At 38.9% G+C, this 27,278-nt stretch overlaps 2 protein-coding genes across 2 annotated transcripts in view; one reads left to right on the forward strand and one right to left on the reverse strand.

Moving 5' to 3' along the window:
- ift88 (intraflagellar transport 88 homolog) overlaps positions 1–27,278 on the reverse strand; it is a 91,401-nt gene that overhangs the window by 38,755 nt on the left and 25,368 nt on the right. Inside the window, exon 4 of the mRNA XM_088083593.1 lies at positions 3,528–3,653. Within this exon, the coding sequence (XP_087939719.1) occupies positions 3,528–3,643 (116 nt within the window). The 5' untranslated portion in view covers positions 3,644–3,653. The remainder of the gene's footprint in view (positions 1–3,527; positions 3,654–27,278) is intronic.
- Positions 4,253–26,780, forward strand: cryl1 (crystallin, lambda 1). Its single transcript, XM_088082716.1, has 5 exons — positions 4,253–4,273; positions 4,610–4,708; positions 21,308–21,416; positions 25,924–26,033; positions 26,676–26,780. Exons 1-5 carry the CDS (start codon positions 4,253–4,255, stop codon positions 26,778–26,780), a joined length of 444 nt encoding a protein of 147 aa, XP_087938842.1.

Here is a 27,278-nt window from a genome sequence, read left to right on the forward strand (position 1 = left end):
ATCTTGATTCATGATCAGTGCTGTTTGATAGTTTGACTGCAGTTCGCGAGCAGTGATGGACACGATTGACAGCTGCAGTAGACACTCCTCGGCTCTGATTGGTTGTTTTTGTGGGTCACAGTTATGAAAATATATTATTTGCTAAAAGAAAAAAAACGTATGTGCTTTAAGCACATACCATAAAACTGCATCAACACCACGAAGCAAGTTCAACAAAACCAGACTCTCTTTGTCTAAGCTGGCTCAACAAACCCTGAAGCCCTCCGTCTGAGTTAACAGGATGTGGTTGTCAACTGTCTCCATTAATCTAGACTTTATGCTTCAGGCTCTGTGTGCATTAAATAAAGTCAATTGACGAGTACAGCGCGTCATTTGACACTTTAAAATGACTGATCACATGCTGCCTACTTCTGCCTTCGAAAATATTTTTTTAAAAGTGTTACAGTTAAAAGCAACACTTTTACCTCCATTAAAGCGAGACAGGAAACATGGGGAAAATCACAAATTAATATAACATAACAGATTCATTTTACCACTGTTACATCTAGCATGACAGCTGCACCTTAAACTCTGTGCAGTGGATTTAAACATTATAATCAAAAACTAACACTATCCTGTAATAAAGGGGACATGTAAATTTCTGTAGTTCTTGCACAAATGGTGAAGTAAATCTTAACTGACTGAACATTATCTGTGACAAATTCCAAGTAGGCTAATCTACTCTATGTAATAGCCTGTAGCTGCAGTGTGAAATGGACTTCCGCAAAGCAGAACTGAACATACAAACATAACCCAAAGTGGTAACATTATAGAGGTTTGAAGCAATTACAACACATTATATGCAAGAAACATCATCCTGATTAAAATATATAGTAACTATCAATGAGTGATTCTACCTGTGGCTTTATAGAGGCTTTAGAGCCAGTGTATATGAAGGCTGTGTCCTTACCGCAGCGGCCGCGGATTCGATTCCGGCTTGTGGCCCTTTGCTGCATGTCTTCCCCTTTCTCTCCCCCTTTTACACTAGCAATCTCCTATCCTATCTAATAAAGGCAAAAATGCCAAAAAATAAATTTAAAATTCTGCATCACTGATGTCTTGTAGGTTACCATGTAGGAAAAAAACGTGATACAATGCTACGGTAAGTGCCACTGTAATTGCACAGCTATATTTATTCGGTGGCATTTCTGTAACATTACGGCTCAACACGTTGGATGAAGTGCATTTATAACCTTTTCTCTCAGCTAAGCATCTGTATCAGTGATGCTACTCAAAGAAGCTGTGAAAGGAGCTTATAACTCTAAAAAAAAAATCCAAACTCTTTTGATAACACAACTTGCATCGCAATATTTCAGAAAAGCTATTGCAAAATTTTCAGGCCGCAACAATCAGACAAAAGCCCGCAAAATCCTGGAGGGACTGCTGTTCCCCCGATCACCCCTAAAACACCTTTGTCAAACTCACAGACGACACCACCATGGTAAAACAGACGACAATGAGCATACAGGGACAAACTCAACATCTGATTGTGTGTAGTTCCCATAACAACCGCCTCCAAAAAACAATGAAATCCAAAGAGATGATAATTCAGAGCCCTCTGCATACAAGGAAACAACGTGGAGTGGGTGGAGAGTTTCAGATTCCTGGACGTCTACATCACTTCACACCTCATATGGTCTGTAAACATCTCTCTCCAGGTGAAAAAGGCCAACAGAGGCTGTACCTTCATAGGAGGTTAACACAGTCCCAGCTCCCTCAGCAGTCACTGGTTTACCCCCACCAGGCCACCATGGAGAGTCTCCTCAGCATTTGCTGCACAGCATGGTACCGCAGCTGCACTGGGGAGAGGCTGAAGTTGCAATGGGGTGGTGAAATCGGCTCAGTGATAAAAAATGCTACCACCTCTAAAGGAAATTTACTTTAACCGACTGGAAAAGTAAACCAGCTGAATCATAAAAGACCCATCCCACCCTAAACACTGTCTATTTGTCCCCCTCCCCTCTAAAAGAAGGTACAGTACAATAAAAAGCAAAATAAACAGACAGAAAACGTCTTCATTCAAAGAGCTGTAAACCCGCTTACTGCTGTGAACACACACCACACATGACACATACACACACATTGCACACTGCCACCATCGTATTGCACAATGCCATTTTTTGCACATACCAAACTATATGGTACTACATTTGATTTTTAAACACTTTAGATAGATAGATAGATAGATAGATAGATAGATAGATAGATAGATAGATAGATAGATAGATAGATAGATAGATAAAATGTATATAATAGAGCTTTCAAAAGATTTTTTCTTTCAAAAATATGGTCTGTTGCTGAACTCTGTCCACAGCAGTAAATTGTTAAGGATTAATATCAGACTCCAGCCTGCTTCTCTAAACTGGGGGTATGCAGACTGATTAGACTACAGACTATTGTACGTAATACACTGACAGTAGATCAGTTCATCATACTGCCCCACTTCAAAAAATATGAACTTTCCCTTTAAAGCTTGTTGATAAATTATGTGGTGTCAGATTGGTGCATAGACTTGCATACTTTCCAATACCCAATCCAGTGTTTGAGGCATTTATGAGACTGGTTTCAGTATCGGAACAAATCTAGTCGTAGCCACGAGAAGGATACTTGGTGCACAACCTAACTGCCAAATTGTCTGTTTCTATCCAAGTATTTGGTTGTCAGTCAATCTGAGTGGGAAAGTGTTTCTTCCACAACCTATTTTTCCATTGTCAACCTGTGACTGAAGTATCCATCACTGACTCACCTCACCACAGTCAGCGTTTTTGTTTCATATCTACAAACATGCAATCTGTATCAGCTTCTTAGTTCTAAAAAACATTTATATTGTGCCTTTTTTGTTTTACTTTTGGGTATTAGAAAATGCTTCAGCTCTTTATCTGCTGACCCTGAAAACTAACCAATGGCCACTGATGTCACAGCTTTATCACAGCGGCAGTGAGGCATATTGACTGCCAAAAACAAACCCTTTTCATTTCATTTGTATATGGAGAGGAAGAGAAGGAATAAGGATATGAACTATGCCAGACCTGAATATTTGCGAGATGACTCTGGTATTTATCTAGCTCCGCTCGTGTATCAAAGGGGTTGTCAGGAACATTTTGAACAGTTTCAGCTGCCAACCAAAAGAAAAGTTCTATAGGGTGACTTTTAAGTTCATGTCTGTTTTTCATGAGCTTTCTGGCACTCAGTGTGCTAACATTTGTCATGACCCACCCATTAATACAATTGAAATGACAGGTTCAGTTCGGGTCACCACCGAACTTAAAAGGGATTAGTCATCATTACAGTGCATTAAGTGCACCATCCTGTTCTGCTCCATCGATGCCTCTGTTTTGATGTTGATATATTGCCTGCTGGTGTTATGTCAAGATGTCAGTTTAGGTATGATGTTATGATGATACTACAGTTTCACCTGGTATTTGAAAAAAGCCCAATACCTTTAATGACATACCAGCTTTTTATGAACATGCTGCAGGTAAACCCACCTTACTTTGTCAAACTGGTGGAGCTGGTGCCTCACCCAGAGATGACAGCGACTGTTATGGACACCACCTACTCCCTCATGACCAAGGTAAAGGTCCCCGATTACACAATCCTGCATATGTCAGGACCTGCAGGAGAGATAGAAGCAAAAAAATTTAGGAGGAAACAAAATTATGAGGGTTTGAAGTGTGATTAAAAGAATGGAGGGCAGGACTGGAGTAATATCAGGGTGTGAAGTGTCTTTATTGTCTCTTACAAAAGTTGGTTTGCAGCAAAGATTCATACAAAATACACTAATACTGATGGACAGATACAACAGGACATAGTTTAATGAGTGGCTCAGTATCATCCACAGCTTCAGGGTCAAACAAATACAAGTTAACAATTAAAGCAATCCGTGCAAATTAGCAATCTGCAGAAAACCGTTAAAACACTACCTACTGTTCAACATGTAAGTGAAGTAAAACTTATTTTTATAGCACCATTGAAAACCTAGTCACCAAATTGCTGTACAAAAGGAAAGAGTTTAATCCTTAAATGGTCAGGCATATATACATATTTTTGAAATTTAATTAATTGCTATTTTCTAATGTATTTATGCTAAAAGGACAGAATGTAAATCTTTATTTATTCTCAAAATATCATGTTTAGTTTCCAGATTACAGTTTGTATATCTTTGAGTAATTATTGCTGAATATTATAAACATGAAAAAACAACATGCAATTCATGGCCTTCGACTTTTTTCAAGTAGGATCACATTTTTGAGTTTTGATACCAATGATGAGTATATTTTTGAACGTTCATTGTTTCACTTGTCCCTGAATTACCACACAGTGATTGAACCAAGCAAGTCTCAATTCCTTGCAAGTCTGCACAGGCTTAATTTCATAACATGCTGAATTAAACTGCAAACCAATGACTTCCTGTAAGGAATCAAGTCAGTGTAGTACTGGGTGTACTAAAATTTGCAGTAATGTAAATATACTTTTACTTCATTGTCTTCAGCATGTAGAATCACAAGTAATGTTGTCTGAGGAGTTTCAGTATTGCTGTTTTTAACATGTTTGATTTGTCTCAATTCAGGTTGGTCAGGCGCCCATCTGTCTGAAGAAAGAGATCGATGGCTTCGCCCTCAACAGAGTGCAGGCGGCCATTATTGCAGAGTCCTGGAGGCTGGTCCAGGTCAGTGTCTTGCTTCTGTCCTTATAGATGAACCAGTTAAGGTAGATGTATTCTTTCTACAGACTGTATAAAAAAGTGGATGTAGTCTGCAGGTCTGAAAAGTGAAGCCATTGCAGAAGTCCCTTAAACCTGTATTCTCTTTTAATGTCCAGAAAGGGACAACTCCATTGGTTGCAAAAACTCTCTGATTGTATAGAAGTCTTTGAAAAAATTAACCTTTCTCTCACTTGAGTAATTACCCCAGTAAACAATTTCCTTATGAGTTTATGGCTTCAATTGCTAGTTTCAAGTCTTGTTCAATACAGGATAATGTTTATTTTATGAATTATGGTCCCAGTTGGAGTAAAATAGGTGATAGAGACTGTATAAAATAGCGTTGTGTGATATGATGAAATATAACATCTGATGATAAAAACGTCTATTGTATCATATTATGCTATATCTTTTATTTTGTTTATGTCATCTGATAATGCTTTTCCTCTGTCCATGTGGGCGAGGGGGCGCCTATACAATGCATGGCACTCAAACAAATATGGATGAGCTGGAAAGCAATACTGATTATGGGGATTCAACATGAGAAACTGACACTGGCATTTCATTTCTCTCTCTCTCTTCTATGGCTCTCAGCCTTTCACAGACACACACACAAAAAACAAGGCTTTTGCAGAGCTCAAGACCTTGACTATTTCATCACATTTTGCAACCACAGAGCACTATGACTTGCAAATATTATTAATATATGAACTGGAGAGCTGTTAGTTTGTTTCCAGCTTGTAATGGATGAATCCTCATACCATCATTACAGTTTAACTGTCTGCTAACGCTAGCATCCAACTGCTGACTGGAGTCTAAAGTTCACAGCAAAAAAATCAACACTTCCAGCCCAAGACGAGCCAGGTCCTTCAAAGTTAAAGCACTATAGGTTCCGCTTTGATTTATTTAATTATAACAATACTTTATTTAACTTTACCATAACAGTACTTTATTTAGCTATTCTTTATTCATTTCGTTATTCTTTATTTAACATCATGACAGTATTTTATTCAACTTTATTCTAACAATAGTTTATGTAACTTTATTATATGGCAGTAGGTACTTTATTTGTAACTGTGGTTCATTTAATTTTGTATTTTAGTAATTTACAGAAGTTTAGAAGAGATTCAAAATACTGAGATATACAGTATATTATGTATCACAATAAAGCCTAAAAATATTGTGATATCTTAAGTCATTTCGCCCAGCCCTAGTTCAGGATGGAGTCAAAGCAATGCACATCTGCCACGGCTCAACCCTCTCATTTACAAATGCTCACTTCTGGCTCTCAAACAAAAATATTTGTCCAAAATTCCTGTCTCGAGGCTTCAAACCAACAGGTGACATCATGGTGGCTATGTCCATATCTTTCATACAATCTATAATTATTTTACTGCTTTTCCTCTGACACTACTGTGCAAATTAAAACACACCTTAAAATATCATCCTGTGACCCATGTGCTCAGGTCCTAATGAAAGGCCTCATAACATTAGTCGCACAACAGTGTGTATGTGTTTGTTTTCATCTCTGTACAAGAGCTCCTCAATCTCAAAGAGGCTTTGTGTGGCTGAGTATCTCTGCTGATGGTTTTGTAACAGAGGCAGAAAAGAGGAAGCCCCTTGTCAGCTCACCTCTGCTATAATCTCCATCCAAAAAAAGAACACAATGAGAGTAAATGAGCTTTAGCCGCTGATGACAGGCACCATTACACAATCACTCATGGAAGAAAAAGTTACAATGATAGTAGGTACAATAAGTGTGATGATTGTTACCTGAACCTAATTCACATGAAGACTTGTTATGATTCATTATGATTCAGGCTTAAAATATGACTAACATTAGAATTACCTCAAACTACCCTCTTTATTGATAATTTGATGGCAGTTATTTCTGTAGAAGATTTATAAACTTTTGTATGAAATATTCAACACTTTCTTTGTTATTTTATTTTATTTTTTACCAAGACAGCACTGTGTTTCCAGCCAGGATAGTGAAATAAAAAGTGGCTCATTTTTACAGAGCTTCACTGCATTTTCAGCTGCGACTGTGTCACCAAGAGCGGTTGTTTTAGGCCAAAACATGATCTTTTCCTAACTAAAACCAAGTGCTTAACCTAACCACAGCAGTGGTAAAACATAAAGTAACATAAACATATCTGCTACATGATAACATACGAATGTGACGTATCCATGATTTGCAAATTCGTGCAATTTTGACTTTTTTCAGGCGATTGGGTTGTAGTGGTTGCTATCTGACTTTGTAATAAATCTCTTCAATCATTGTGTTGGTTATTTCTGCCAAACAAAACTCCTTAGTGCTGACCGTTGACTAGATTACAAGATAATTAAAGTTGTAATGAATTAGCTCTGTCCTGTGTGGGGATAAGTTACAACTGTTTGACAGAACAAATCCCGTCTCGCATTTCATGGCTGACACACACACAAACACAGGACATAATAACTCTAAAGAAGGACTTAGATCAGTGTCTCTACCTCTTTTCTGTCGGAGATGTGTAATAAAGAGTGTCCTTTTCACAACTAAATCGGCACATTGTGCTCTTGTCCCTGACATTACTGTACTCCTAAATTACAGTGTGTAACTGTATCAGATGGACACATACACACACACACACACACACACACACACACACACACACACACTCACAAAAGGTAAACACAAGGCAGCAGCGAAAGAAAGACCAAAGGTTGACACACAGGCAACAACAATACGGGTGCAACGTTTAACACACGATGTCTCTTAATTTCAAATAGTTTGTCTTGTAGTCATTGTCAGCTCCAATTTGACAACAATGTTTGAAATGTCTAAACAAAAATACTGATCAGCTAGTGATAAATTTTCCTTCCAGAAATGAACCTCTGGTAAAAGGTAACACCCACTCACTCATCAGGCTGACTAAAAGAAATGCTGTCAAATTAAAATGTAAAAGGACAATAACTAGGAGCAAGCAGCAACCTCAAGGGCTGAAAAATAAAGCCAAAGCAGAAGTACCAAAAACTGCAATATTTAAACGACCACTTGAGGCCGACTCCAAGGGCAAGTCAGCCCTTGTAGAGCCCTATATGAAAATGCCCAACTTTACAGCAGAAATAAACATGTTTCCAACCTGGTACCAAAATAGGTTTTGTGTGACTTTCTGTTTCTGTGACGTTCTTGTTTGTAATATATAAAATCTAACAATGTATCACTGGGGCAATCAGTGATACAGGCTCCCCAAAGTTAAATAGGTGATTATGGCCCTGCCTCTAATACCGCTTTCCCTCCAAAATTAGCGCATGTATGCGGGTTCTTCAAGCACAGGTAAACCTGCTTAATACTGCATTCCCACTGCAGGTGAACACACACCGCACAAGCCGTCTTTCTATCAGCTTTTGTGTGCGTTCGTGTGTTTGCGTGTTGTTCTGTTGGTGTGTCCGTGCGACATCACAGATAGGCAGAACAGGTAAACAGCAACAGCAACAGAGATCTTTGAAAACTTTTCAGTGGTTTCTTCTCTTTATATATCTTTCATTCAGTCTCTCTTTCAAACTCGGTGTACATGAATTTGGATCGATTTTTTTGTCCTGCTTGGGAGGAGACGGAGGGTAGTTAGTGACAGCACGTCATTGCATTAAAGAGCTTAAATCACCGTGTTTACCTGGGTGTTGTATTCCCATCAATGCTGATCGGAGCTGGAGGCGATAAAACCCCGTGTCTAAGCAGAGTCATTTGACCTCGGTGTGAATGCCGATCCTACCCATTCCCACTGCATTAAAAAGCTGTAAAAGATGTTAGCGACTGTTAGCGGGTTTTTTGTGCAGTGGGAATGAGGTTTAAATGTGACTGTTTGTAGCTGAGAAAACATCCATAAAGACACACTGACTCTCACATCAAAAAATAAATCTATTCTAAGTTACTCATGACTTTACACTAAAAGGATTTTACACACTGTAACGGATTTTCTACAGTCCTCTATAAGGACGAAGGCATGATGGGAATGTTTCCTCTACTGTACATTAATAGTCAGGTCAGTCCATCATGTGCATTGATGCTTGAATGGAAATTATTTCTTGATTTGCAGGATCTTATGACGACATAGATGGACATGGCTGTTTCTTTCTCATCAGACTCTCCCACATTGCTCCATAATTTAAACAAAGAACATAATAGTGTGAGCAGAGTTGAGTCACTACTGCTGACGTGTGTACAAACAGCTTTACCAGTTTAAAACCCTTTCTCTCCCTGTTGTATTTAAGGGAGTGTTTTCTTTTTGAGGACTGATCAGCTGCTAATGTATTTCACTTTCGACCTTGTCAAGACGTGTTAACTCTGAAGTAGCAAATTATGTCATTACGGGGCAAGAAAATTCTCCAATAAAACCAATTAAGACCACAGTATTTAGTGTCATGTTGGCTATAAATCAGAGCAATGATGAGGTTGTGATATCTTAGACATTTAAATGTTAAATGTTAAAATGACAAGCAAAAAGAAAAAAACATGCACACTATATTTGTTGTTGCTAAAATGACAGAATTAATAAAAAATGCTCATTAACCTGTTCATGACATTTTACATATCAGTTCTTCCACACGTGAACAACGTGCACTAGATTTTTAATAAAGACATAGTTAACTCTGTGTCTTTTTATAAAAATAATAAATCAAATCATGAAAGCAGCGCAACCATGACAAGAAAAATGACTTCTTGTCATCATCTGACATATTAATTGATTTGAAACCAATCAAGCCAATGATGTATGTGTTTCTGACAAGAGGAATGTATCAGAACAGGTTGATCCACTGGATTAGCCATGTTCTCGCATCCTCGGGGTAACTTTTGTATCTCTATGGCATGTGCATTGTCTGAGGTTCATCACAATGCTGGGATTAATTTGCCCCCGTCTTTAAGTCAAGCATCCTTTAATAAAACTCGAGACACGTCAACTGAATAATTAACTGAAGATGATGCACTATACCTGCAGGTTACTGCACAGCCCCATCAGGCTTTCATGTATCTGCATAATGTACAGGAACAGCAGTGGAGAGAAAGCCAATCAACTAGTTGTCTCTTGCTTTTTTGGTGTCACAGTTATAGTTATAGTTATAGTAAATACAGTATTTTTTCATAATTGTGCTGCTACAATACAATGACCCTGCAATAAATAATAACCAATGAGAAACTTAAAGCTGAGCTAGGCAGAAGTCTTGATAACACAACGCATGGCTTTACATTGAGTGCAGAGTGCAATGTAACTGGTTTTGGACTCGAAACTCAAAATGAAGGACTTTGAACTTAACTTAGGATTTGAATTCAAAGACTTTAGACTCTGTTGTGGCTTCCAAATCAACAGCCCCTTTCACACTGCCTGTCCAAGGTGGGAATATTGTGCCATTACACCTCCTTGCAGTTTTGTATACAAGGTACGATCCCAACATTAGGGTCAGAGTTGTCTCACCTTTCAGCCACCACAGGAGGTAGTAACAGCCCTGAAATGATGTCTGAAAAAACAGGAAAGCCAGCAGGACAACCATGGCCAGGATGTGACATTTTGTTGATGTGCTATGTGTGTGACCCACCGTGGGAGATTTAAAATTTAGCTACTAGCGGCAGCTATCTCAAAGAACAAAAACAGCAGCCGAAAATGTCTGCAAAATGGGAAAGCATGAGATTCAGGAGCTCCGTACCTCTGAGAAGAGGATGAGATCAGCTGGAATATAACAGGGAGAGTAAATGATTGTTATTGCCATGTTATGCCATTTTTATTGTTTAGGGAGTCAGAGTTAGAGTTAGAGAGTGCTAAGTCATGATTTTTCTTTCACAGAAGTGAAAAAGGAATGTGACACGTTTGTAATGCACTAAAAAAAGACTGCTTGACTTTTGCTGGTTACATTTTTGGTTAACACAGGTAGAGAGCAGCTGGCATTATTGAGAGGAAGCATGGGATGACTTGTAACAAAATGTCCTGGGTCTGTCACAGTTTGGACTTTTTTTTTTAAAGATTTTTGGAATTTGTTCTTTTCTTTAAATGACTCTTTGTTACAAGAGGAGCGTCTTGGTTCACTGATGAGCCGAGTGGGCCTGCAGTCAGGTGAAAACCCTTGTTAATTCAGTCAATGCAGAACAACAGAAAACAACAACAGTCACTGGGGGTGACATCTTACCGGCCATCAGCTTCTCAGAATTAAAGCGTCCAGCAGACTTCATGGAAACAAAGTAGAAATTACTATGTCTCTCTCCCCCCGACTCTCTGCTTACTGTAACATCGCATCCATGCATCCACCATGTGATATTTGTGTCTTCACACAGACATGTGGAAGCTCAGACTCATATCTACATGACATTCCATACTGTGCACGGATCACTCACTTGTGGGGCTCCTGTTGAGGAGAATTAACCCTGAGGGCACCCTTAGGTCCCAGCTGGCAAAAATGTCACGTTGCTGTTAAAGTGTCAATACTTTCTCTGGAGGGAGCTCCAGCTGTGTGCAACTTCGAGCATCAGACTGTGGCAACTCGGTGTGTAAATAGCTAAGTGTGTCTCCTCCATGCTACTTGAATGTCAAAGAATGTGTTAGAAATGGTTCATTTCTAAACAAAATGCTCAACAGTGACCACAGATATGTCTGATCTATTTGCATTTAGTTGTAAAACAAGGATGTCAAGACTTTAAAACATTTTTACCTTACCACTCAAAAGAAGTGAGACAAGGTCATAGCTCCTCTTACACAGAGATTGTGCTATAGGGCTGCCAGGAAGTCCTTTTTTTTAGGCCTCCTTTGTATTTTTCCACAGAACCAAGCGAGTGTGGCATCATTTAGCTCCAGTGTGTTAGTTTGGACAGCATACCAGTATTGCAGAATCAGAAGAGGCATGAAGTTTAGCACAAAAGTGTCAACCTCTAGTGTGACATAAAATGGACTTTATGAACAACAACATTGGCAAAAACAATTATTTACTGTCTCTGTTATATAGCAGCTGATCTTATCCTCTACTTGGAGTGTGAGGAGCTCCCAAATCTCATCGTTTTCCCAAGTTGCAGACATTTTCAGGTGCTGCTACATGCTGCTTTTTAAATCTCTTGCAATGGTTGGCACACATAAATTCATCAAAACATCACACCTGGCCTGCCCATGGTCCCGTCCTCCCAGCTGTCCTGTTCATACAGACACCATTTCAGCACTGACCATCACCATTTGTTAGTAGAAAATTAACTTAACTAAAGTTTAATTAACTATCAGTTTACCCTTTACTTCTAATGGTACTTTGACCCAGGAGAGCAGGGTTTGTGTCCAGTGTGAAACCAAAAGTCAGCATTGACATATTTTAAACAGAGACATATTTTTAACTGACATACTATTATATTTTTCCTATGCCTAACTGGAAAGTTTTTGTATTTAAGTGAAAGTGAAAGCTGACAAAACTGTAACTGTTTCACAATGTGGGATATGCAAATGAACATTAATAACGGCATTTTAACCTAATAATAGGTGTGGCAGCTGCCTTTTGACTGTCTGCCAACGCAATTTTCTCAATAAGCACCAATCCTTGCTTGTGAACAATTGAGCCTTTCCAAAATGCCCTTTTATACCCAGTCATGGTACTTTAATCTGTTACCTTTTAACCTGTTCACCGGTGAAATGTTTCAAATTGGTGTTTTTTAAGCATTTCACAACTTTCCCAGTCTTTTGTTACTCCTGTGCCAAATTTTTTGAACATGTTGCAGGCATCAAATTCAGAATGAGTGTATATTTACAAAAAACAATTAACTTGATCAGTTTTAACATTAAATGTCTAGTCTTTGTGCTGTATTCAATCAAATTTAGGTTGAAAATATTTGCAAATCATTACATTGTTTTTTTATGTATTACATAGTATCCAAATTTTGAGTTTAGATTGTATTTCAGTCACTGAATCTGCAGCACAAATCTTAAGCTGTTTTTTTCTGTTTAGTATGTGGCAAGGCAGCAAAAGACTGCTGTCACGGCAGATGTTTTGTCTTGGCATACAGTGAAGCAGGTGTAAATGATAACGAAGATGATACCATGTTATATTTACTGCAGGTGTTTCATTTCAAAGGCTATGCTACTGTGCATGCAGGCTCCCTGAGACATTTGTTGTGACACTTAGATGGAACAAAGCCATGACTGATGTGATATACAATTATACATTTCTGCTCTCAAAATATTTGTGCTGAAAAAGACCTGCAATTGTGTGCTCACATTCTTCACAGCCACAAAACATCTGCTTGCGGGTGTAAGAATAACCAAACAGGGTTTTTTTTTTCAGTTTTGCTAAAAATGCTTGACTAGAAATACTGAATTTCAAAAGTGTAATCCTCATAATCACGTAAACCTGCAGAAAAATCTTCCAAAGTGACAAAAGGGGAAGGCTACTTGCTTCGTACTTTTCTCATTTGAACCAGTGGTCTAAACTGGTTTCTATTTCTTTGGTATGTGCTCAGTTAAGTTATGAAAAATTCTGCTCACTGATGAGAATTTCTCTCATACATCACCATCAGCACAGAGTCAAAGAAAACAAACCCGTCCGACAGCAATGATCCTTCTGTCTCCCTTACAGTTCCTGTCAAAGTTGATCAGCAGGTTAATCCTGCAGACAAGCCATTCTCAGCTGTGACGGCTCAGCATGTGGGCCCGCCATAAATTGAGTCTAAATGTTTGAGGCGTTCCGCAACCTGAATGTGTCTCAGCACAAGGCAGATTCCTCTCTTAAATAGAGATTATATAAGATGATATATGTGATGTCTTTAATGGCATCTTGAGTCAAGAGCAGGTGAAGTGGATGACCCGAGCTTGACCCCACTGCCTGGTCATGTGCATCAGAGTTGGATTTTAGAAAGTGGATTTTCTGAACAAGCTGGACCAGATTCCAGTACTAGGACCTTGGAGAAGAAATTAAATGCCAGAAATTGTATAAAATTGAAGCTCAGTATGAAACACTGCATAGATACTAGGACTGACACCAGTACTAATACCAGTTCCCTTCAAGAGATACCAATACCCATAGAGTACTTTTTTGATAACCTTTCATGCCTCCGCTTCAGCAACTGCCATGACAGGATGCATTACATTTTCAGTTTTTCCATCCATCCTCCCATACATCCTATTCCCATGAACACAATATGGCAAGAACGCCATTAGGGAATTTCTTCAAATTTGGCACAAATTGTATTGGAGTCAGGGATTAACTAAGTTAACTAAGTTGTGAACGCGATCTCTTAAAAATGCATTGGGGGAATTTCTTTAAATTTGCCAGAAACATCCACTTGGACTCAACGACTGGCTGGTTAATTTGGAGGTAAAAAAATAAAGGTCAAGGTCACTGTGATTTCATGTCTGTTTCATTCTTGTGGTCATCATATCTCAAGAACCACTTGAGGGAATTTCTTCAAATTTGGCATAAACATTATCTTGGATTTAGCAATCGCCCAGTTAGACTTTGGTGGGCACAAAATAAAGGACAAGGTCACCTCAAATTTGTGTCATTCTTGTAAATGCTATATTTCAAGAAATCCTTGAGGGAATTAATTTACATTTGGTACAAACGTCCAGACAGACTCAGGTATTAACTGACTAGAATTTAGTGGTCAAATGTCAGCCAGACCTCACAAAACATGTCTTTGGCCATAACTTAAGATTTCACACAAATGTCTAATAAGATAAAATGAAGTGATGCTTTTATAAGGTGAACTTAACTGTGGCATCATCACGTTCTGCAAAAACTCTTATTGGCCATTATTCAACGCTATATAACTCAGGGAGACATTTGGTCAGATACTGAATTGGTGAAAACAACGCTTTGGGTTAAAACACGTACATTTGTAACATGAAATATAATGTAAATACATCATGTGAGTGACATCAGAATGCAACATCTGTTACTTTAACCTGGCTTTTGGTTTCACATAGGACGCAAACTGCAGTTCCCTGTGTGAAAGTCTGCTTTTGCTTGACCCATCCACCTCCCCTTCCTCCCGCCCTGACTTTCTTTTGCTCTCAGTGTCAGGTACTGGTGTGGGTGGGTTTGGTATGGGTTGTAGCTTCTGCAGTAGAGGGCTAATCACACATGCTGCATTAAATCAGAGAACTCTTGCAGTGACTGGCTGCAAACACAACAATAAAAAATAATCATTTTTGTCTAGATCTGGATACAAAAAGGTCAGGATGCAGGTATCGTTTGACTGAAGAGCCTTTGACTGGGAGTTCTTTCTGAGTACCAACACCTGCTGTATGATTCTTTCTGTAGTTGGTTTCGTTAAGAAATCTTCTCAAGTCCAAAGTTATGTTTACTGGGGAACTGGTTATGTTAAGAGACTGGAAGGAAACAAAGGCCAAAGAACTAAGAGAATTGCAATGGTGGAAATAGCATTTTACAAATGTAAGCTTTTAAAGAGTAGGTGGAGATGCGGAGGTCAGTCTCCTCTGTGATCAAGAAGTAAAACTCAATAGATAAGTATGATGTATTTTCTTCGTTTTGTTTAAACTTTTCTTTTTAGTTTTTACCTGTTTTTAACATTAGTACAGACATTTACTCCAACTGACATCAGCTTTTGGTTTCTTCCTTATTCAAGCAACTTCCTTGAAATACAACTTAATTAAATCAGAAGAGGTCAGAAAATGGTCTTACTATTTTTATTTCGGTATTTGTGTGTTCTGCGTGTTTTCTAATTAACATGTTTCTTCCGTGTAAATGTCACATCTCACACAAACAAGACGCATTGTCGGGTGTATCGTGTCGAAGACAGACAGTTTGAGAAACTGGTTTGTTCTGGTTGATGGATTTTCTTTGGCGTTCGTGTAAAAGGTTCAGGCTGCATGAACAAGTCAGAGATGTTGTTTAATAACAAGTGTCACTCAGTCCCGATACCATCTTCTATGTACATCTTTCAGTTTTGGCTCCGTGTGTGTGTTTTTCTTTCTTTCATTTAAGTGATATGAACAACAACAGATAAAGGAGACACAAATTTGACAACTTAAGGGTTTTCTTTTCCAAGCAAAAATGGCAAACCATGGGCCACCCCAGTGGCCTAATGGTTGATGCACATAACAAAGACCTGCCTGTGTTTTTAGTCTCTCTCTACACTGTGACAAAGCAGTTAAAATGCGTAAAAAGTAGTTGAAGTGGAAACAGATAACAGCCATGTGCCACACAGGACACACTGCATTTTGTTTTTAGTTGTTCCACCATCTGCCATTTCCGCTACAGGGGAACGTAATTGTAAAGAACTTACATTGATAGACTTTGGTAACTATAGGGACGGGTATTGTTCAGATTTTATCAATACTACTAGTTTTAGAAATACTTTTTATTTAAAAAAAAATAAATAAATCAGGACAGGATTAGAATTGGATATTTTAAATATAACAAAATGTTGTTTCTGGAGTAACAACAGCAAGGTTACCATGGAAACTCAATAATATCTCTCTCTGGAAAAAATGTAAAATGTCAATATAAATAGTATTCCTGATGTCACAATGCTCAGTGAAGTCTAAGAAGAATGAAGAACATGTGTATCAGTCAGTCTCAGTCAGTCCCCCTGTCCCCGTCCCCCTGTCCTCCGTCCTCCTCCCTCTGCTGCTGATGTAAATCACTGCCTGCAGTCACCGCTGGTAGAAGGAAGAGGGACTGGTTTTTCTCAGCCAGCAGATAAGCTTGCATGAATTCACCAAATATAAAGATATGTGGCAAACTAAATGAAACAGTTAGAGTACAGTTTGTGTTTTAGCTTGTTTGTTACAATTAGATAATAGTCAAGCTAGCGTGCTGTGCTTGTGTAAAACATAGCAGTGGTGGATGAACGTGATAATAAATTACACCAAAGCCCTAAAAATAACAGCTTTATAATGTCACAGTTTGGTAATACCATGGCCCTAAATAATTTAGCCCCAGGGTCTGTTTGATACCTGGTTTTGGTAACTAAAGAGATAGCTACCAAATAAAACAAAAGTGCTGTCCTCCCGTTCTTTTGGTCGCACAATGATTGACACACTTTCTCCAAGAGGGTTTTTTTAATAGTTTGATTAGCTTAAGAAGTAGGGATTGGAATTGAGATATTTTATTGATACTAATACGATTAAAACATTAGATATTTACCCTCAGTCACAGACATGCTGCTCAGTTGGGAAACAGTGGCACTTTTATATAGAGTATTTAATACATGGATTTTCTGGAATGTGTTGCATGTTGCATAGAGATATTTCAGCATATTGCTATTTTTTTCACCCTGACTTGAAATTATTCTACAGAAATGACAAGCAACACTGTTGTAATCTTTCTTTGTGAATGTAGGCCACACTTTCTTCCTTTCTGTAGCAAAGACGCTTAAGTTGTATGTCATTATTTTGCAATCTACAACTGTCAGAAAAACATGCCAGCATCAGCGTGAATGAATAAGATTGCCAGTGACTGGACAAACTGGAGCCAGTTCTTTACTTAAACTGCTTCTCGATTCACATTCCTATAAAGAAGTCAGAGAATTTTCTCAACCCATGAAGGGACACTTCAGTTTGTCAGAAAAATTCACAATCACAATCACTAAATTTGGAGATGCACATTTTATATTGGACAGGAAGGAGAAAAATTGTAAACTGAAAAGTAGCTGAAGCTGACTGACAATATCTGTCTCAGATGTAGTGAAGTAAAAAGCTTCACAAAATGGAAACATTCAAGTAAATTACAAGTATGTCAAATTTGTACTTAAGTACCATTCTCAAGTAAATGGACTCAGTTACAGTCCATCTTTAGACTTTACACAGCTGAGAAAATTTTTTCCAGTTTTACGGTTTTGTTATATCAGAAGGGCATCAAAAGGTAACAAAAGTTATTTAAAGCTCATGTTCAGTACAACATGCAATATAAATGAAAGGTGAAAGTGAAATGAAAAAGTTATTATGTAACGTACAACACAGCAAGCTGATCAATTAAGCTAAAAAAAACAATATAGAGCAAGTCTCAGTAGTGTTTTAATACATAAAGCTGACGAGCCCTTCACTGAATGGGGCACACCCTTCTTCGTTCTTTGTAGCCGGCGTAGAACTGTGTGTAATTGCGACTTGTTTATAATTTAGCACAACCGTTCCATTGTCATATAATAAATGGTTACGGCATGCAGGAGGTCATAATGTAGGTTAGTGTGACGCACACCTAATGATCTCTCATCTGTAAAACGGTTTGAGTCATACACGTATCTGGAAGCATTACTATGATTTGAATCATCATTAAAAACATAAAACAACAAGTTACTCAACGTGAGTTGTACATCCATAAATTCCTTCATATACAAAACCAATGTCAATGCTGAGGAGGCAAGCAAGACCAGAAAAAGTACAGAATCATGTGTGAAATCCTCTGATAACAGCGTTCCTGTTTGAGCCTAAAATCTGTTAGTTTTACGGGTATTGCATCGATTAGTTGTCAGAGGACAGTCCTCTCTTGCATATAAATCAGTAATTCTCAACTCTGTTATGCACATTTGCACCAGTGACCAACTTCAAAATGTCCTGGCTGGACTGACCTTTGAGGAAACAAAGACTTTTTGACATGTGACAGCACGTGTAAATGATAAAATTAAATATGGATGAATTCCATTTAGATGCTTCCGCTTTAGGGTCATGGTTTTTTTGCATTCTGGCTCAGTGAAACATGGATACTTGGAAAGAACAGAGTTGTAGTTAATGTTATTAGTACCACCTGAGCCATTCCCACTATGACAAGTCAAAGAGACCTAAGTTGACATGAAAAGTACTGTCATCACTGTAGTGAACAGGTATCAAAATAAATAAACACCAAACCTACTGCATGACAAATGCCATGTGATACCAATGTTAGGACCATGCTCCCCCAAATTAAATGCAAATCTTAGGGCTTTCCTCCTCATGTTCATTTTGCCACAAATTTAATTTTCCACAAACAGTAGAAAGCCACCTCTTGACCAGCAGTCACTCCATCAAAAATCTTCCACAACGACTTATTAAGAAAATTTCACCATGCTGTTGTTTGCAACAGCAGCTCAGCAGTAGATTAACCAGAAAACAATAATGTGACATTTACAAAAGACCAGATTCTTTTCAATGTCTCTTTTTATCACAAACGAAGGAGCTGAGTTGTAATTGGTGACAGCTATAGGTGTCATTAAAAAAATTAGGATAATAGTGCCATTTAAGTGATACAGATACCAACAGAGTACTTCATTTGATATCCTTTTACCCAAGTTTTTCCTGAAATAATCCTTCTGCATTTTATGCATTTATTTTTATCAGATAACACAGATGTGTGATATAGCCTTTCAAACATTTTTTTAACTCTACATTTTACTATATGTTCATGGTAAATTTAGTGCCGCATTAATTGCCTTTAAGATAACTTTAGTTACATAAGACATTTACTAGAGAGAGAAAATTCAAACTAGTAGGTTCACTGACAAAGCAGAAGGATACCTTGCAGGCAACTTCTGTGATGTTTACATTACAGAATATTTACATTATATCTGCTATTAGGAGTATTTTAGAGCTGGTAAAATCAGTCCACACATGTGAAATGAAATTATTTTGGTGGAAAGTCTTAGTTTAAATCTAATCCAAATGTTACGCTCCCTTTATCCTAGTAAGTAACCCCTGACCCCTATAAAGTAAGAAAAAAAAGCATTTTCAGCCAAAAGCTCTCAGAAGGGAATGGAGCCATAAGGGAAAGAGCAGTAACCAAGCCTTCACACTTCACAACCCTCCACAAAGCCCCGCCCCTTTGTGATGGTCCACCAAGCTCTACAAGAAGTCTGAATCTTTGGCAGTTATCAGTGACTGGAAACTTAGTAAGCCTGTAAGCCAATGAAACACAAGGTATGGCTCGCTGGCCAAGTCTTGCCCCCGATAGGCTGTCGGGTGGTCTCCCAACCATTTTCAAATTCACAGTAAAAATAAGGTGATTCACAATGGAAATTGTTTTTGTACTTTTATGTACATAAGGGGCCAGAGTGCATAAAAAAGCAACAAAATAGAGCTTGTTTGTAGAAAAAGTGCAAGTGGACCCCTGAACTAAACCCCTGATGTCCCAAAATCCTATAAATGTCCATAAATCCTAGAAAATTCTGAAAGTCCTATAAATGTCAGTAAATCCTAGAGACATCCTGAAATCTTAGAAATGTCCTAAAATTCTGGAAATGTTTTAAAATCCTAGAACTGTCCTAAAATTCTAGAAAAGCTTTTAAAATACTAGGAACATCCTGAAATCCTAAAAACTTACTAAAATCCTTGAAATTTCCTAAAATCCTAGAAATGTCATAAAATCCTAGAAATGTCCTTGAAAATTCTAGACATGTCCCAAAATTCTAAAAACGTCCTGACATCCAAGAAATGTCCTCAAGTCCTAAAATCAGAAACATGTATGGGGCTCTTACGACTGGCCCCCGGCCTGTTGTTATTTTGCAAAAGTGGCCCTCAATCAAAGCAAAGGTCCTCCTTACATAACAGGGACCCTCCCTCACCCCCCTAAACACTCGGAAAATGGTCTTTGAGTCAGCGCCAGCGTTGGAAAGCAGAGCAGCTGAGAAAGCGGCTGGTTCCCCCCAGTGATTACGGTGTAGAAAAGACCCCACCCACCGCCCCGCTCTGCTCAGATAACAGGTCCGTTGTTGGACGCAGGACCCAAACAAAGACGACCCTGTCCCTCTCCTCTTGCTCACCCTGCTCTCTGTCTCTGTATCCGAGCTTTGATTTCCCCCCGTGGTCGGCCAACAGGTATCTCTAACCCAAAGATTACCTGAGCCACTCCCTCCGTCTCTCCTTCCTTCCATCCATCCCTCCGTCCGCAGCCCCTCTTCTGCCGGTACTGACTACATTATCCCGAGGACACAGAATTGGCTGATTAGGGAAACTTTATATGGTGGGAGTAGTCTGATGGGATCAAAGGGAATTTGGTCCAAAACCCTGGAGGTAAAAAGCCGTGACCTGTCTGACCGAAACCACCAGGGAACGTATGTTCGAAATTTAAAGCTGCAGTTTAATCCAAAGAGTTATGTTTTGTTTTGTTTTTTATCAGCACTATTGAATCCTCCATTCAGTGTCACTCAGTGGAAAACAGCTGGTAGAGGGTTCAGGGTCGACCTGTCAGCTCTTCACGCTGTACTCACAGATAAAGACAGTATTTGTCTTTAAAGCTGCAGTTGGGAGAGTCATACATTTACTGAACGACCGATTTGCACCCTTTTCTTCTTCACGCATTTTTAGACCAAAAACAAGATGCCTCAGGTGAATAGGGTAATTTTTAAGTTATAGATATAACGGTGAAACTTCCCCAGTTGATAACTTGTGTTTTTTTTTCGTATTTCAAGTTTTCTGAAATGTTATTTTTAAATATGCACACATTATCAAATAAAATATTAACTTTTTGCATAAATCTCAAGAACAGAAATATGTGCTAAAATAAATGCCTAAATGTGCATTTTGGACATTTACACTAATCTGTAAGGACGCAAAATAGCACAAAATCTCAAAAAACTGTTTTCACCTATAGCGTATTCCCTTAATTTAAGTGAATGTTTTTTTTTCTCTCCACCAGGATGGCGTTATCTCTGTGAAGGATATCGACCTGGTGATGTCAGAGGGGCTAGGAATGCGTTACGCCTTCATAGGTCCCATGGAAACGATGCACCTCAATGCACCTGCAGGTAATGTTCCCTCTCTAGATTTTTTGCTCTCATGAACAGACGTTCAAAAAAAAAAACTTTAATCTTTGGTTTTGAGCAAAAACTTGAGTGAAAGAAAGGAGTAGAGAAAGAAAGAGTTTAACGGGATGAAGGTGATATCAGTTTTTAATGCAGCTGATCAGGATTTTGATCAGTGCGAATGTGATCAACTGCAGCTGATTATTCTGGATTTCTAATTTTACATTAAAGTGCATTAAAATTTAAAACACGGGCATTTCTAGATACTTTATATAGTCATAAAAAGCGATAGTTATTGTTTAGTTGAGTGATGATCTCATCAAATTTTAAGTACTTTGCATATTAAAGTAGAAAGAGTTTTTACTAAAATGTATTTTTTGTTAAATTTGCATACAGAGTGTAATACAAAAACAATGAGAGGACTGATAAAAAAAAAAAGTATATGTCCTATAAAGTACAACAACTGATAATTTACCACAATTGCAACTGCTCAGTTTCGATTCCAGCCCTCGAGATGAACCTTTGAAAGGTGACGTGGTTTATATGTGTTTATATTTTATGTGGTGGGTAATAAAACCCAAAACATACCAAAGTTATTAGCTCAAAAAATATTTGGGTGACAGTAATTTTAAGAAGAGCTTTCAGGAAGAGCTTTTGACACGTCCTTAGTCAAATAGAACATGTGGGAGTCAACACTGACATAGCTCACATGTCTCAGTTCAACATACATGTACTGTACTTAGAGTCAGAGAGAGACTGAGGGTCAACCCTCAGGGAGATGGAGAATATTAAAGGCAAGTGTGAAACCCAGAGAGAAACCCTGACTGTGTACACACACACACACAAAAAGAGGACGCTTTGGCAGAACAAAGCAGTCTTTTGATGGGACGCCATGAATGCACTCCCTCACACCAGTAATCCAAAACTCACAGAGCCAACATCACGGCCTTCAAACCAGGTGCCAACTCTACCTGTAGATGCAGTCCTGAAGCTTTCCACTGAGGGTTTTTTTCTGCTCAGGAAACAGCATCATGATCATGTTCACAAAAGATCGCTCAGACCTACTCCTGTTGTTACTTCCCGTCCTTAAATCTTTCCAATCAGATACTGGAGCACTCAGGCTCTCTGTCTCTGTCTCTCTCTCTCTGCTCTGCCTCAATGACTTGGTTTTTGTAAAGCCATGGACCTGCACAGGAGAGCTTTATCCTTAAAGGAACTAGTGCACTGTCCGTTCAAAACATGCCTGCTCAGAAAGAGCGCTTGGCCTGTGGTATTGCTACTTGCAGCTTTTTCGACAGACGTTCATACTAACAGTTTCACATTCAACACTGTGTTTCTTTAATTCCTGGACAACACACCTGGATGCCAAAACTGCTATTTATGTAATGTTTAAATATAAAAAAAATACTAAATCATGTTGCCCGGTTCAGACTAGAGATTTACAATTAGTGGAGCTGAAACATACAACTTGCAATGCGCCAGTCTGTAACGTTCTAAAAACCCAAAGGTTCACATCACTGCAACTGCCTGAGGCTGTGTATCATAGCTCTGCAACAACTCCCTGTACTTCTGTGCTGGATATGCCACTATGATATAAATAACCAGCACCAATTAATCATTCAATGAGTGTGTGTGTGTGTGTGTGTGTGTGTGTGTGTGTGTGTGTGTGTGTGTGTGTGTGTGTGTGTGTGTGTGTGGCAAGTGAGCATGCCAGCTATGGCTATTTTGACCAAACCAGTGGACCTCAGTACAAGTCTGTTGGTTGTTGTCAAATAGGTAACGAACCTTCTGCCAGCTGACGGTGAGTTGACCTGCTCAGTTGCAGGTGACACCATCAGCTTGCTTGAATCAAGTGAGACTGGGCAGTTCACAGCGCAGCAACTTTACCCTGCAAACTTCTAAAATTTGGTCTCATCACTCATCATTGGTCTGAACTGGGCTTTAGGGATGCACCGATTTATTGGCTGATATTTACTTGTTGACTGCTAGTGTCCAATCTGCGAATAAGATGACGTTGCTGATGTTTTTTCATTATGTCACATCATTGTTGAGCAGGCTAACAAGCACAGAGTGAGACTAACAGTATCTGGGACAATATGAAACGTGTTTGGGAGAGCTTCCCCAGGACGTGGTTGGGGCCGAAGTAAGCAGTAAAGTCCACGTGTCAGGGGACGCATGCCATTGTTTCTCTGACAATGCTACATTGCGAACAACAAATCTGTGGTCAAATCAGCAGGGGCAGAGCTAGGTAACATTAGCTGTTAGTCAGCCAGCTGATGGTCTGAACTAACTGACAGAAGTTGTATTGAGTTACATTATGATGGGTTCAAGCTCTAAAAGTGGTGTAGAAAATGCACAAATTCATGCATTAAAAAAACACCAGAATGCAGGAAATTATGTATTTGACGGTCAAAATTTTCTCACAGAGTAACTCCTATCCCCCTGTTACATATGTGCCCCTTAATGTTAAAACCAAACCTACGCCCCAGGGTCTAGTCCTCACCTGCCGTGTTTCTTATCACTGGAATGTGAGCGAACCAAACCACTGCCCCTCTTTATGATGTGTTTTGTCTAATCATTGTTGTTAGGCTAAACATGTTGCCTCATAGATCATTAACTGTGTGTTGTAATTTTTCTGCGTACAAATTAGGGGTTATAGTCACTTTTCTGACCAACAAACTTTTGGCTGCGTGCTGAAGGATGTTTATATAAAGACGCAACACAAAGTATTTTAGGAAGTAACCTACTATCAGTGGCTCAGCCAGCTCAAAACAAAGGCTGTTATCAGCTGTTATTCATGATCTTTATCTTTAAAAGAGACGCTGTAGGTAAACCAATGTAGGTTTATAGAAACTGTCTTAATTTTAAACATAAATTGTTAATGGGGCACAACTGCAGGGCGATCAGAAAATGTTATGATGCAGAACTTTTGGACTTTTAACATGATATCAAAAATGTTTTAACATGTATTGTAATTAATTTGCGGCACGGTGGTGTCGTGGTTAGCGCTGTTGCCTCACAGCCAGAGGGTCACTGGTTCAATCCCATGTTGGGTTCGGCCCGTGGGCAGTTTGCATGCTCTCCCTGTGCCTGCGTGGGTTTTCTCCGGGGTTTGTAATCCTCCCACATTCCAAAGACATGCGGGTCAGGTTGATTGGTGACTCTAAATGCCCTTAGGTGTGACTGTGAGCGTGAAAGGTTGTCTGTCTATGCGTCGGCCCTGCGATAGTCTGGCAACCTTCCCAGGGTGTACCCTGCCTTCTGCCAATGACAGCTGGGATTGGCTCCAGCCCCCCTGTGACCCTTGCGAGGACAAGTGCTTACGGACAGTGAATGAATAAATGTAATTCATTTGTAGCTGAATGAATACAACCTTGCTCCACAGCAGTGGTTGTAGGGGTTTTTCCTTCCTCGTAGCTCTATAGTATTAGAGGAAAACCAGGACCCTAATTTATTAATCTTTAACAGTTTATTGGGCAGCACTTAAATCATTCATCAGCCAAAGTGCCTGTTTCCTACATCACAAATAAATCATTAAAGATTAATCAATAATAATGTGTAATGAGAGAATAACTCCCAGAAGGAATCACACTGAAAGTAGACCCCCCCCCCAAAAAAAAAAAACTTGACTGTTATTTATGAGGAATTTAACATGCACTCTCAGCAAGGAGGAGTTCCTACTTTAGAGTGACTGAGGCTGGTCTAACCATATTTCAGTGCAGGAAATATAAACTGCAAAAAAAAAAAAGAAAACGTTTGACATGGCTGTCACCAGTTAAACTTATCCAGTCCAGTGCTGTATCTTGCAGCTGTTGTCCAGTTACTGTTTATCTCTTGTTAACTGTATAAAAAGACCTTGGAAATGTGCCCTGGATACAATTATAACTTTGAGATACAAAAAATGCAATCTGTTTTTAGAAATGTGCTTCTATAGCTGCATTTTCATGGTTTCAATTCAGTGTAATAGTCGTTCTGGAGATTCACACAAGGAGGATATTACAGGTTTCCCATTGCCAATTTATGTCTGGAGAAGAAAAAAGAAGCAGATCTGTCAAATGTGTTGTCTAAATACTACAGAAATTAAGTTTAATCTTGCTTTCTACTATCCTTTTTATTATCTACTGTGCAATGTTTTTTTAGTGAGATAAAACTACAAATTGATTTTGTAAATATGGAAAGTTCACAAAGAGATATCTGTTCATATTGGAATGAACAAATTCGCAAGATAAAGCTTTGGAATAAACAGAAGAGGGCTCTTTATCGAGATGATCTGTAATGTTGGATAAGCAGCTCATATGAGATGTTGTTTTTGTTTTGCCTTTAATTTTTTGTGTGTATTTTTGTTTTCTTCTCCACATGTTTTGTTTTGTACATGAGAGCTGAAGATGGTTATAAAATAACAGTGGCTTGTAATCCCATGTGTGATATTAAGTATAACGCTTAAATAAAAATCTAAGATATGTTTTGTTTTGCCCATTTTCTCCTGCTCTGATCATCTGTGTTCCCGCAGGTTTGGAGGACTATATGAAACGGTATGGAGAGGGCATAACGAGGGTCTTGAACTCATTTGGGCCTGTACCAAACTTCTCTGGCAGTGAGGCGGCCAAGAGCATGGTTACTGTAAGTATGATAGCAGAAAAGAGAGAATGCTTTAACTGAAACTTGTGTGTAAAACGTAACAGTATTCACTTAATCAAAACAGATGCTGTTGCCTTTTTATGATTTATTTCCCGCTGATTTGGTCGATTGAAGATAATGTTTTGTTGATTGAGTCTTTAGTTCAGCATGACTGAAAGTCAAGAGTTACTTCTCACCTTAAGGTCAAATTGCTCTCTCCTAAATAGTCATTACTTAGTCACATGCTGTCACAGGCTGTTAAAATGTTAGCTTCACAAGGTCACTGTGTGAGGAAACCCCTGAGCTGGTGCAATAAATAGTTTAAGGTCAAAGAGAGCTTGTTTTCTGGTGCTTTTTGCCTCACTTAGAAAACTTACATGCCAGCACACAAGTTGGAGTCAGTAAGAGAGTCATATTCTCACTGTGGACATTCATTTTTCCTTTGCAAGTTGACTCATGTTGCATTAATACAAAGTCAGATCACAGTGTGTAATCAGATCACAATCAAACACAATCATCTATATTCTCATCCACTGTATTTCCAGTTCCTGAGGAACTCAAATATGGCTGTCAGAGGGTGGATACGTCATCTGAATGGCATCTATTCTTTGCTTTTTCTAACATTTCCTTCTCTGTTGTTCACAGGAGATGTGTGAGCTGATTCCCAGCGATCCACAACATCTGTCAGCAAGGACAGAGCGGAGGGACCAGCTCCTCATGCGTCTGGCCAAGCTGAAGAAGGAGCACTAAGATCAGCATGCAGGGCCCAATGCCAAGAAAAGTTGTGATTATGACTAAAAAAAATGTGAAATTTAGCAGACAGATAGGAATTAAGTAGACAGACATCTCATTTTATAATATTTAAAGCAGCTGTACACATTCAGAGCATATCTGTAATTCAGAGGGGATTGTTTGCACACAGCTCTCAACATGGAGATCTGAGCCAGCGGCTAGCAGCTAACAGCACAAACAGCGCCAACATGGGCAACAGTGCTGACAGAGCCAACAGTGTCCCTGAGGGGGGACCGGAGGGTGGGTGCTACACTTCTGCATCAAGGACACTCGCATTATCAGCATGGTATGAGTGCAGCGCAGAGCTGTGGCAATAAACTAGCCAGTGAGATTCACACACAGGGACTCACAATTACTAACACACACACAACCATCTACCAAAACAATGAAAAGAGAGGCACATATTACGACACGCTGTGACTTCAGTATCTGGTCAGGACGCCATTGCATCACTTT

The sequence above is a fragment of the Plectropomus leopardus genome, chromosome 10 (assembly GCF_026936395.1).
Source record: "Plectropomus leopardus strain MGB_pleo_1.0 chromosome 10, ASM2693639v1, whole genome shotgun sequence".
In the NCBI taxonomy this organism is placed as follows: domain Eukaryota; kingdom Metazoa; phylum Chordata; class Actinopteri; order Perciformes; family Serranidae; genus Plectropomus; species Plectropomus leopardus.

What these genes read in the sequence shown, in the direction of transcription:
- cryl1 (XM_088082716.1), top strand. Translation starts at nt 4,253, where the DNA reads ATGGCCTTCGACTTTTTTCAA. An exon ending in TGGCCTTCGACTTTTTTCAA is followed by an intron (nt 4,274 to 4,609) that starts GTAGGATCACAT and finishes GTCTCAATTCAG; the next exon opens with GTTGGTCAGGCGCCCATCTG. An exon ending in GCACCTCAATGCACCTGCAG is followed by an intron (nt 21,417 to 25,923) that starts GTAATGTTCCCT and finishes GTGTTCCCGCAG; the next exon opens with GTTTGGAGGACTATATGAAA.